General features: G+C 38.9%; 1 protein-coding gene across 38 annotated transcripts in view; it reads right to left on the bottom strand.

Annotated features, from left to right (window-relative positions):
• LOC145536231 (X-linked retinitis pigmentosa GTPase regulator-like) overlaps positions 1–12,652 on the bottom strand; it is a 79,762-nt gene that overhangs the window by 16,118 nt on the left and 50,992 nt on the right. For 30 of the 38 annotated variants that reach the window (XM_081565132.1, XM_081565150.1, XM_081565134.1 and 27 more), the window contains one exon: positions 6,050–6,711. The exons of the other annotated variants lie outside the window; for them this stretch is intronic. In XM_081565132.1, the coding sequence (XP_081421258.1) occupies positions 6,505–6,711 (207 nt within the window). In that variant the 3' untranslated portion in view covers positions 6,050–6,504. Of the gene's footprint in view, positions 1–6,049; positions 6,712–12,652 lie in introns of those variants that run through there. 38 annotated transcript variants of the gene reach the window in all.

Below are 12,652 nucleotides of genomic sequence, written 5' to 3'. Positions count from 1 at the left end.
GAGTGGGGCTCAGAACAAGAGAGGGCTTCCCAGTTGGCACAGTGGAAAAGAACCCGCCTACCAATGCAGAGAGACACAGGAGATGCAGGTTCAAACCCTGAGTTGGGAGGATCCCCTGGAAGAGGAAATGGCAACCCACTCTGGTATTCTTGCCTGGGAAATCTCATGGCCAGAGGAACCTGGCAGGCTGCAGTCCATGGGGTTGCAAAGAGCTGGGCACAACTGAGCACCTGAGCATGCACACACACAGGACAAGAGGAGACCCCGTCATATGTCTGGGCCACTGTGTAAGCTGCTCTGTCACTTGGGCCATGTGACCCATGTGACTACTGGTGTTCCACGTGTCAGCGGCTGAAAGAGATGCAGTGTGATGTCTTCGGCAAGCCCCTCTAGATGAAGCAAGACCTGACCCTTAAAACTTTGTGGCCAAATCCCTGCCCTCCTTAGTGGTAATTACTCTCCTTTTCAGAATCAACTTTTGGTTGATGAAATGCTTATCTGTGGACCACCAAGTTACTGTGTAACTTGAACTGCTCATCATGAACTAGTGTTGTCCAACTGGCCAAGCCATACAGTAGGGTATTCACTGTGGCACTCTATCATCAAATGGAAGTGATTCATATGTAATCAGGCTTGTGTGGGCCTGAAAGGCATAAGTTGCATTAAGAAAAGGCCTCAAGGACTTCCCTGGTGGTACAGTAGATAAACAACTCACCTGGCAAGGCAGGGGACATGGGTTTTATCCCTTCTCCAGGAAGATTCTACATGCCATACAGCAGCTGAGCCCATGCGCCACAACTGCTGAAGCCCATGTGCCTACAGCCTGTGCTCCAAAACAAGAGAAGCCACATCAATGAGAACACCCCACTCGCTGCAACTAGAGAAAGCCCACACACAGCAACAAAGACCCAGTGCAACCAAAAAACAGAAAGAAAAAAGAAGTGGCCCCTAAATCCATGTCCCTATTTCTGCTTCATTAACTTCACTCTTCCAACCCACATCTCTGGCCTGATGCAACGAGCTCTCTGGCCAGTTAACTGAGGAAGAAAAACCTCAGAGAGTTCTGCACAGCAGGTAGGCAGCACCAAAGTGGAGAGTGGCAGTGTTACCACCCAACTTGCTTACAGCCCTGAACAACAGCACTGAGGGGGATCCTCTTAGTAGGCAGGGTTTTAAGAAGTCTACCTGGTGGTGCCTCAGATGGTAAAGAATCCACCTGCCAAGGCGGGGAACACAGGTTTGATCCCTAGGTTGGGAAGATCCCCTGGAGGAGGAAATGGCAACCCACTCCGGTATCCTTGCCTGGGAAATTTCTTGGCCAGAGGAGCCTGGCAGGCTGCAGTCCATGGGGTCACAGAGTCAGACAGGTCTGAGCAGCTAACACTTTACTTTCACTTCCATCTGGTGACTTGAGTTGAGATACAGGATGTGGATTTTCCTTCTCTGTTCACGTGCTTCTGCCCCAATTCCCATCCATGGTCTTATGGAATATCTTACCCACCATCATGGTGCTGCACAGAGCACTGCCTCCAATCAAGGAACGCACTTCCCGGCAAGTGAAATGTGGCAATGGACTCGGGGTCATGGAATTTACTGATCTTACCATGTTCCCTACCATCCAGAAGCAGCTTGGTTAAAGTGGTGTGGCCTCTTGAAGATGTACTTGATGCACAGCTAAGAGGCAACACCTTGCAGGGCTGGGCAAGGTCATCCTGGATGCTGTATATGCTTTGAGTTGCCATCAAATATATGATGTTGTTTCTCCCGTAGCCAGTATTCATAGATCCCTGAGTACAGCAGGGGAGATGGGAGCAGCACTGTTTGCTATTACCTCTAGTGAAAATCCTTAAGGATCCCTCTTAATACTCCCAGGTCCGATGATTATTGCCAACAGAAAACCGCGTGTGTGTGCAAAGTCGCTTCAGTCGTGTCCAGTTGTTTGTGACCCCATGAACTATGGCACGCCAGGCTCCTCTGTCCATGGGATTTCCCAAGCAAGAATACTGGAGCGGGTCAACATTTCCTTCTCCAGGGGCAATAATACATATATATGTATTACTCAGCCATAAAAAATAATGAAAGATACCACTGCAGCAACATGGATGAACCTAAAAGAGTATCACACTAAAATGAAGTCAGACAGAGAAAGACAAATTCTATATGGGGGAGCTCAGAGGTAAAGAATCTGCCTTCTGATGCCTGCCACTGCAGGAGACACACGTTTGATCCCTGGGTCAGGAAGATCCCCTGGAGAAGGAAATGGCAACCCACTCCAGTATTCTTGCCTAGAAAATCCCATGGACAGAGGAGCCTGGTGGGCTACAGTCCATGGGGTTACATAGTCGGACATAACTTAGCGACTAAACAATACATGGAATCTAAAAAATAGTACAAATGAACCTATATACAAAAGAGAAACAGACTCATGGACCTTGAAGACAAACTTATGGTTATACCAAAAGGGAAAGAGAAGAAGGGAGGGATAAGTTAGGAGTATGGGATTAAGAGATACAAACTACTGATGAAGCAACAAGGATTTACTATACAGCACAGAGAACTATAGTCAATATGCTGTAGTAACCTATATTGGAAAATAATTTAAAATACACACATACACACACACACACACATATATATAGCTGAATCACTTTGATGCAGACCTGAAACTAACATACTTCTGTAAATCAATATTCAATTCAAATAGGAAAGCTTCAATTCCATTTAAAAAGTTTTCCCAAATTAGTTTACACTTTTATATAACTTTTGTTAATTCTTAATTACTATATACAGTAAGTTAAACAATTATACCAATTAAGGAGTTAATATAAATCTGATGCCAAGTTGGAAATTATAAGCTATCTAAAAATATGAACTCAAATATTCCTATGTACAGAATTTTAATGATTTTAAGCAATTGATAGACAAATTATAAAAGAAAACTTTTGTTATAACAAAAAAGCTCATAGGGAAAATTCTGTAAAATTTTAGAAGTCCTGTGCTAATATTTTGACTAATTCTAAGTAATTACTTGCGAAGATTACTTCTGATAAATTTCAAAAGCTTTTCTAGAATATAAAACTTTTTTTCACCTTGGGATAGATATTTATCACTAAATCAGACAAGTTTTCTTAAAATAAAAATAGTACCATCATTTAAATTTAGATATAGCTCTCTAATCCACTGATAACCTTACCTTTAAAACAGCTCATCTATCGTAACATACATATTTATACATATCAGATGAAAATAAAAGCAAATGGAACTATTTGAGAATATGGCTTGGCCTGGTCAGAAAGACTTCCTGCTATAGCTTTTGTAAATACTTTTAGGGTTAGGATATTTCCTGACGTTTCAGTGACTAGGATTTGTGTATTAACACTATGCCAAAGTAGCCATCCATCACAATTGTTGGAGGAACTGCTTACTATTAAGCCTGTTTGTTGTCTTTTAACTTTAATGTAGATTCTTCCAGGAGAAATATCTCACTTCATTATATTCAAGACAATAATATTCCATCATTCTCCCTCAACTCCCCACACTCCCAAGAAGGCTTAGTATGCATTTGTATGCAACAAAAAATTACCTTCTTAGCCAAATGATCACTTTTCTAAGTAATTCTTCAACTCTCATTTCCAGAGGCCAAACAAGGGAAGATTACAATTGAGATAAATCCAGGACCTAATTAATTATTTCAACATATTTTCCCTTGTAAACAAAATTCTCTTGCCAAAATAATGTACTTTGTTTAAAACTGAGGTGACAATTTGTCCTTTGTGGCCAAAATTAGGCCTGCAGCTACGATTTGGCTCTCCCTGTTTATATACACATGCATGCATGCATGGACATGCACACGAATGAGTTGCCTCTATAAAACCCCGCATTTCCAGGGTGAGATGTATGGGGAGAGTAACATGGAAACTTACATTACCATATGGAAAAGAGATCAATGGGAATTTGCTGTATGACTCAAGGAACTCAAACAGGGGCTCTGTAACAACCTAGAGGAGTGGGATGGGGTGGGAGGTGGAAGGAGGTTCGAGAGGGAGAAGACATATGTACACCTATGGCTGATTTATGTAGATGTTTGGCAGAAACCAACAAATTCTGTAAAGCAATCATCCCTCAATTTAAAAATAAATAAATTAAAAAAAAAAAAACCACATTTCCAGCTTCTTTTGAAAGCAGTTGAGAGTCTGGCAATACAGGGTCCAGTATTGAGAAATAGCAATTACCAGCTAGAACAGATTGGCAGCAGCTCCAATATGATCATCTGTTTAGCCTCTGAAAATACTTCAGTTATGCAATCCCTGGTTTAAATGCATTTTCTGTTCAATTTAATAAAATATTCGTACACTCCCGAGATGAAGACTTTCCAACTTTCTAATTTGAGGCCCTTTCCCAGAATAAAAGTGATATTGGCTTTCTGCTGCATAACAATTTACCATAAACTTAGTGGATTAAAACAACATATATTTCTTATCTTGTAGTTTTCATAGGTCAGGAGCTTGGGCATTACTTAGCTTGGTCCTCTGTTCAGGGCCTCACAAAGTTGCAATCAGGATCAGCCAGGGCTATGGTCTAATATAAGGATTAAATTCCTCTTTCAGGCTCACTTGGTTGTTGGAAGAATTCAGTGCCTTGCAGTTATAGAATACATAGGACCTTCAGATCCTAGAGGCGTCTCACTCTGCAACATGACTCTCTCTATAGGTAGTTTGCTTCTTCAGGGCTTCCCTGGTGGCTCAGACAGTAAAGAATTAGCCTGCAATGAGGGAGACCTGGATTCGATCCCTGGGTTGGGAAGATCCCCTGGAGAAGGGAACAGCTACTCACTCCAGTATTCTGGCCTGAAGAATTCCATGGACAGAGGAGCCTGGCAGGCTACAGTTCATGGAGTCACAAAGAGTCAAACACAACTGAGCGACTTTCACACACACACACACACACACACACACACACACACACAAGACTGCTTTTTCAAGGCCAACAGAGATCATCTCTACTTCTTTGAACTGCTGTGACTTTCTCCAACTCTGATACCTAGAGCTTTTTTGAAAGGGCTAATTTGATTAGGTCAGGCCCACCTAGGTTTCTCTCTCTTCTGCTTAAAGTTAACTGATTAGGAATTTTAATTACATCTGCAAAATATTTCACCTTCTCCACATAATATAACATAAGCAATGGAGTGCTATCTCATCATATTCACTGTTTCCCCCCTATACTCAAGGGGAAGGGATCATTCAGGGCACATATACCAGCAGGTGGGAACCTCAGGTGCCATTTTAGGATATCTTGCCTATCACACTTGGCATGTCTTAGTAGTATTTGTGAGTTTCGCTTCCACTTGGTTTCTATAGTTTATATTTTTGGCAAAGTAGTCTTACAATACTGTACTATAGTGGCGATAGCAAACATTTTTTATTAAATTTACCTTTAATAATATTAGAATTCTACTAAATGTAGTATGAGGCTGTTTTGCAAGGTTTCAAAATCAGGTCTATTCTAGACTAACATCCTTTTAGCCCTTGTGCATGAAACACAAAGACGGAGTTTATTTGTTCAAATGGAGCAATGGTCGCTGTGATTGAATGAGAAAATGTTTTACTCAGAAGCTGGAATGGGAAAAAAGGCAGTTTCTCAATTTTTTTTGAGTTGCTCAAAGTAGCATCTGTGAGCAGAGGAAAGCAATGTTTCTATTCGACCTGACTTAGCAGCTTTACCCTTCCTATTCCTTGTGGCGGAGCCAACCCTAGTTACCACTGTCAGTGCTAGAGACAGCTGGAATGAGCCGGCTGGGCTGTGTCTGGTTCTCCTAGGTTGGTGATCTGTGGCATGGTCAAACAGTACAGATCACACGACATAATCTGCAGTGTTTCATGTCAAACCTCAACAGTTTCTCCACAAAGATGTCCTGTTTACACAGTTGCTCTATTTTCTTTACTTAAAGGTAAATGCATTTTATGTCTTTCAATATTTTAAAATTAATAGTTGTGCCCGTTTTGTATACTGATAGCTCCAAGTACCCCCAAATTATATTCATATTCATCCATTTAAACTGTGGAACTGACCAGATGTAGTTTATTAAAATATGTTCATTCAAAACAACTTTGACTCAGTTTTTGAAAATTGCAAATACATTCAAAACTGTTACAGTGTCATGAGGTTGCAAATATTGTCTTATGAAATTATAATAAAGTTGTTTAGCAAAACTATGAAATATTATCATTTAACTTTCACATATAAAAATATATTTTATATCGCAACACTGAACAGTTAAGGCCACAACACTTGAAGGAGAGCTTGAGATAAACATATTCTGAAATTGCTTGTCAAAACTGTCAATATTTAAACATCAAAACTGGTCATATTATTCAAACCATATAAAACATATTATTAAGTTATATCTTTAAAAGTTTATTATCAGAAACTTTCTTTCAGAACTCAAAAAGTTTTTCAAGTATAAATTACAATGTGCTTGGTGACCATGAACACATAAACATATATTCAAAGTATTATACAATATTTTGACCTTCTCTTCATATTGGGGGGTGAGGTATCCTCATGATTTTGCCCCATGTGGTTCTGGCTGGCATCTTTCTTATTGTTTTTAAAAGCTGTTTGGTCTCCTATTGGTTTTATCTCTGGGAGTGTGTTATTATTAATCTGCATAATTTTCTGACTCGTCAATGACATTCTTTTAAAGAAGAAAATCTAGGGGAAAAAACACACGCAGAAAATTCACTTCAGTAAATCAAACAGTTACTTAATAGTATTTAGAGGGTATAATTTTCAATAAGTCTTAATACTATTTCAGCACATTTTTACGAGGCACCACAGTGGTACATTCTCAGCATCCGCCAGCCTTTTTTCTTTTACCAATTGCTATCATGATTCTTCCCTAAAACAAGACCTTTCGGGGCTTACACTTCAATACTATCAGTAGTATTGATATTTGCTATTTGTTATATGTCATTTTTCTTCAAAGAACTAATTTTACTTTGTTTTGTTGTAAGAGGAAAAAAGATGAAAACCGAGATATTCTACAGGAGGACATACCTCTCTGTTCCTATAGATCAGAATTTCTGGCAAAATGGTAGTGCTGCCAAATGAGCGGGAGCCCCAGGGGTCTGAGTAGGCAGTTCAACACATGGACCTGCTGCCCAGGCAGGGCCGAGGCTACAGACAGGCAGAATGCAGATTATAGCTGAAGAGATGAAAGTAGACCTCATAACCCAGGGACTCGAGTGGGCAGAAGAGACAGAAGAAGAAAAGAAATGGAGGAAATGCCTAGTGTAAAGGGAAGCAGAGGAAGAGGAGCCAGCACTGGGAACTGAGTTTTCTAGGAACAAAATCAGGATAAAGAAGGATCTCAGAAATCAGAGGAGGAGAATACCAGGAAGAGAGTGGCCATCAAGGCACATGCAAGACACATCAAGGAAGATGATAACTGAAAAGTGCCAAATGATTCAAGGTCTTTGCGGATTTAGCCGGAGAAAACAGGATTCCTAAAGAATGGCAATCCAAATAATGGTTTTGACATGATGCCAAAATCAAAAAAGCACCTGAAGATCTGGCTCTTTCAGAAATTAAAATGGTGCTAAAAATAACTGCTCAGCCTTCTTTATGGTCCAAATCTCACATCTCTACATGACTACTGGAAAAATCATAGCTTTGACTATACAGACCTTTGTCGGCAAAGTGATGCCTCTGCTTTTTATCACACTGTCTAGGTTTGTCATAGCTTTTCTTCAAAGGAGCAAGCGTCTTTTGATTTCATAGCTACAGTCATCGTCCGCAGTGATTTTGGAGCCCAAGAAAATAAAGTCTATCACTGTTTCTAGGCCATAAAGAAGGCTGAGTGCCAAAGAATTGATGCTTTTAAACGGTGGTGCTGGGGAAGACTCCCTTGGACAGCAAGGACATCAAACCAGTCAATCCTAAAGGAAATCAACCCTGAATATTCATTTTAGGACTGATGCTTGAAGCTGAAGCTCCAATACTTTCACCACCTGTTGCAAAGAGCTGACTCACTGGGAAAGACCCTGATGCTGGGAAAGATTGAGGGCAGGAGGAGAAGGCGGAAACAGAGGATGAGATGGTTGGATGGCATCACTGACTCAATGGACATGAGTTGGAGCAAACTCTGGGAGATGGTGAAGGACAGGGAAGCCTGGTGTGCTGCAGTCCATGGGGTCGCAGAGTCAGACATGACTGAGTGACTGATCAACAGCAAATAATAATAGCTTACCTTTAGTCTTAAAGAATGGAGGAATGAGAATGACAAGTTCTAACCCAAAAAGTCAAGAGTCTAGAAAAAGAGTCTACGAACTAAAATGTGACAACCTCTGTTCCTGTTATTGTGTAGGAATACACATCTTGAAAAATTCTGCCACTACAAAATAACTAAGAAATGCTGAAGAAGTATACAAAATATCATTTTATAATGTGTAGGCAAGCTCACATAAAAATGAAGGGAAATTCCCCTGGGCCAAAAAATGAAGAGGGAGCAGGAAGCCTCAGAGATAAGTTGAGTATTGAAATGGTATTTATTGATCTCATTACTCTTGGATTTTAATTATTTGATCTCACACAATGTGGAGAACTAGAACTGAGACTCCTGTGTAAAGTGGGGGCCCTCGAAGGACTAGGCCTTTAATGTAAGTCTATCTACAAATATTGGAAGATAACAAAAGAACATCTCTCTCAGCTTAACAGTGTTTTCCTAATGTGAGTTTGGGGTTCACATGTACAGTAATCACGGGAAACCATTAACTGAGACATTAACTGAAAACGGTCCTGGAACAGTAACAACAAGGGGAGCTAACAGAATTCTACACAAATTCTCTATGGATCGACTTACCCTAATCTAAGCTTTAAAGCATTTCTACAAAAAGTCCTGGTTAAACACGAACTCACAATCCAAATTTCAAACTACAGAAGGAAACAAGACACCACTGGCAAGTGAGCCAAAGCAACAAACAGATTTAGACTCTGGAGGATGTCTGACATTGGAATAACTACATACAGAATATAAAATAAGTATGCTTACATTACTTAAAGGACTATAATAAAAAACACAAACATAAAACAAGGTACTAGTTTTTACAATATCAGATAGATTTGAAAAAGAGTCGAAATAGAATATTTCACTTCAAAAATGTGAAAGATAACTGAAATTAAAACTCAATAGGGGAGGGTAAATAGCAGATTAGTCTTTAGATGAAAAGATACTATGAAAAAGACAAGCCCTGAAATTCCCCAAATATCACTTAGATACAGAAGATATTAAAGTAATATTTAAAAGACACAGATAACAGAATGAAAAGTTTTATTATATTTGACTTGCAAAGAGGAGAGAGGAAATACTCAAAAATATAATGGATGAGAATTTTCTTAAAATGATGAATGACATGAATTTTCAGATTCAAGAGTCATGATGAATTAGAAGAAAGTTCAAGTAAAAAAAAACCCTCACATCTAGGCATCGTATAGTGAAATGAAGCACATCAAAGACAATGTAAAAACCAGCCAGAGAGAAATGACAGAGTATATGTGAAATTATCAGCAACTATATCAAGCAAATGTGTTAATAGCAACAATGGGAACAGATACTAAAAGAAAGTAACTGTCAACCAGCCATACTACCATTAATTTTCAAGTGAAAGAAACTGAGAAAGTTAACTACAGAAAGAAATTTATGATGGTAACTTCCAAAAGCTTTCTTCAGGAAGTATAAAAACAACATTACAGAAAGGACATGTGAGATGTGAAAAGGAGTGGTGAATAAAGAAAGTGGTATAACAATAACGTTATTTGATTGATGAGGTTAAAACATTAAAATATTATTCTTTGCGATCCCATGGACTGCAGCCCACCAGGCTCCTCTGTCCATGAGATTTTCCAGGCAAGGATACCGGAGTGGGTTGCCATTTCCTTCCCCAGGGTATCTTCCCAAACCAGGAATCAAACCCGGGTCTCCTGCACTGCAGGCAGATTCTTTACCAACTGAGCTACAAGGGAAGCCCCAGTATGTAAAATGGGAAGAAGGGGGTGATAGAAAACTCTTCTAAGATCCTGGTAATGTTTGGGGAAAAGGAGCATTCATTAGCATTAGATTTTAAGTACTATACATGTTAACATTTTTAAAGTCAGAATCCAGCTTATAGGCATTTACAAGAGACACATCTAAACTACAAATAAAAATATAAGAATGAAAAAAGATATACCTGATAAAGTAGCATTTTTTTTTAGGGACAAAGAAAAATACTACCAATGGTAAGAAAATAGACTTAAACCTAATGGCATCAATAATCAGATGAAATATTAAATAAAGATTAAATATAAATGGTCTAAATACTCCAATTAAAAGGCAGAGATTGTTAGATAAGATAAAAAAGCAGGACCCATCTATGTGCATGTGTGCTAAGTTGCTTCAGTCATGTCTGACTCATTGCTACCCTATGGACTGCAGCCCTCCAGGCTCCTCTGTCCAGTGGGATTCTCCAGGCAAGAATACTGGAATGGGTTGTCATGCCCTCTTCCAGGGGATCTTCTCGAACCAGAGATCAAACCAGCATCTCTTACGTCTACTGCACTGGCAAGTGGGTTCTTTACCACTTCTTAAGTCTCCTGCATTGGCAGGTGGGTTCTTTACTACTAGTGCCACTGGGGTCTAAATGCTCCAATTAAAAGGCAGAGATTTTCAGATTAAATAAAAAAGCAAGACCCACCTACATGTTGCCTAAAGCAAATGTACTTCAAATGTTAAATCACAAATGGTTTAAAAGTCAAGATTGTTAAAAGATAACTCTAATTCAAAGAAAGCTATAAAGTGGCTATATAATATCAGATCAAGTAGATTTTAGAGCAAAGAATATTATCAGGGATAAAGAAAGTCATTTCATGATGATGAAGGAGTCAATTCAGAGGATGTAACAATTCTAAACATTATATAGAATACAACCAAATAACAGCTTTAAGATACATCAAGCAAAAATTAATAGAAGCACAAGGAAAACTAGACCAATCCACAACTACAGTAAGGGATTTTAATACTTTTCTTTCAACAATAGAACAAGTAGACAGAAAGTCAGGAAGGAAAGAAACTTGAACGACACTATTGACCACTTGACCTAATTGCCATTGATAGAACACTCCTCCCAACAACAGTATTTTTCTCAACCTTCTTCTCAAATGAGCAATTACCAAGATAAACCTGATTCTGGGTGATAAAATATGTCTCAGTAAATTTAGAGGGAATCAATTCATACTAAGGATTTCCCCAGTCACAATGTAATTAGAAATTAATGACAAAAAGATGACTAGAAAAATCCCGTGCCTTGCTGAGACACTTCAGTCGTGTCCAACTCTTTGTGACCCCATAGACTGTAGCCCACCAGGCTCCTCGGTGCATGGGATTCTCCGGTCAAGAACACTGGAGTGAGTTGCCATTTCCTCCTCCAGGGGATCTTCTCCACCCAGGGATTGAACCTGAGTCACTTATGCCTCCTGCATTAGCAGGCAGGTTCTTTACCACTAGCACCACCTGGGAAACCCAGAAAAATTCCTAAATACATAGAAATTAAATAAACCATGAGTCAAAGAAGAAATCAAAAGGGAACTCAGAAAGTATTTCAAACTGGATAAAAATGAAAACACAACATATCAAGTACTTCAGGGGAAATTTACAGCACAAAAAGCCTAAAAGAGAAAAGAAGAAAGGTCTCAAATCAGTGACCTCAACTTCCATGTTAAGAAAAATTCAACAAAATATTGCAAAAGGAAATTTGAAATTTCTCATTAAGAGAAATGTCATGTTCATGAATTAGGAGACTTAACATTGTTAAAATATTAATTCTCCTCAAATTTGTCTATAGATTCAAAAATAATTTCAAATCAAAATCTGAGCAGGCATTTTTTTTTTTTAGTCATTGACAAACTGATTGTAAAAATTCACATTTTTAAGTGTAAAAGGTCTACAATAGCCAAAATATGTCTGAAAAGGCACAAAACTGGAGGACTAACTTTCTGATTTAGAGACTTACATTAAAGCTATAGTCATTCGGACAGCGTGGTACTGGCACAAGATGAACAGATCAAAGGAACAGAATACAGAGTCCAGAAATCGGTTCACACATAAAAAATCAATTGCTTTCTGACAAAGGTATGAAGGCAATTCAGTAGAGAAGGGATAGGCTTCTTTTTCTCAACAGATGATGCTAGAACAATTGTCCATATGCAAAAAAAGAGAACTTCGATCCACACCTTTACCGCAATAAGAAATTAACTCAAAATGGAACACCACTCAGCAATATAAAGGAATGAACTACTGATACATGCATGGATGAATCTCAAAACAGTTATCAGTGATTTGCTGACTATGGCAGGGGGATGTGGGGTGTAGACAGAGATGACAAAGAGGCACAAAGAACCGTCTCCTCATAAAGGCACTGTTCATGCTCTTGATTGTGATTATGCTTTCACAGGTGTATATTATGTTAAAATTAATCATACTACATACTTCAAAAATGCATAGTTCATTTTAGGTCAATTATATCTAAATAAAGCTATTTTTAAAAAGCACGGGAGTAATTATTGGGTGGGTATGAAGGAGATCCTCTCATGTATTAAGCCTGAGAAAACTGATAGCAGC

The sequence above is a fragment of the Giraffa tippelskirchi genome, chromosome X (assembly GCF_054371585.1).
Source record: "Giraffa tippelskirchi isolate mGirTip1 chromosome X, T2T-mGirTip1v1.2.pri, whole genome shotgun sequence".
NCBI classification, from domain to species: Eukaryota; Metazoa; Chordata; class Mammalia; order Artiodactyla; family Giraffidae; genus Giraffa; species Giraffa tippelskirchi.
Note: the sequence above shows the minus strand (reverse complement) of the source record. Positions and strands in the feature narration are given on the sequence as shown.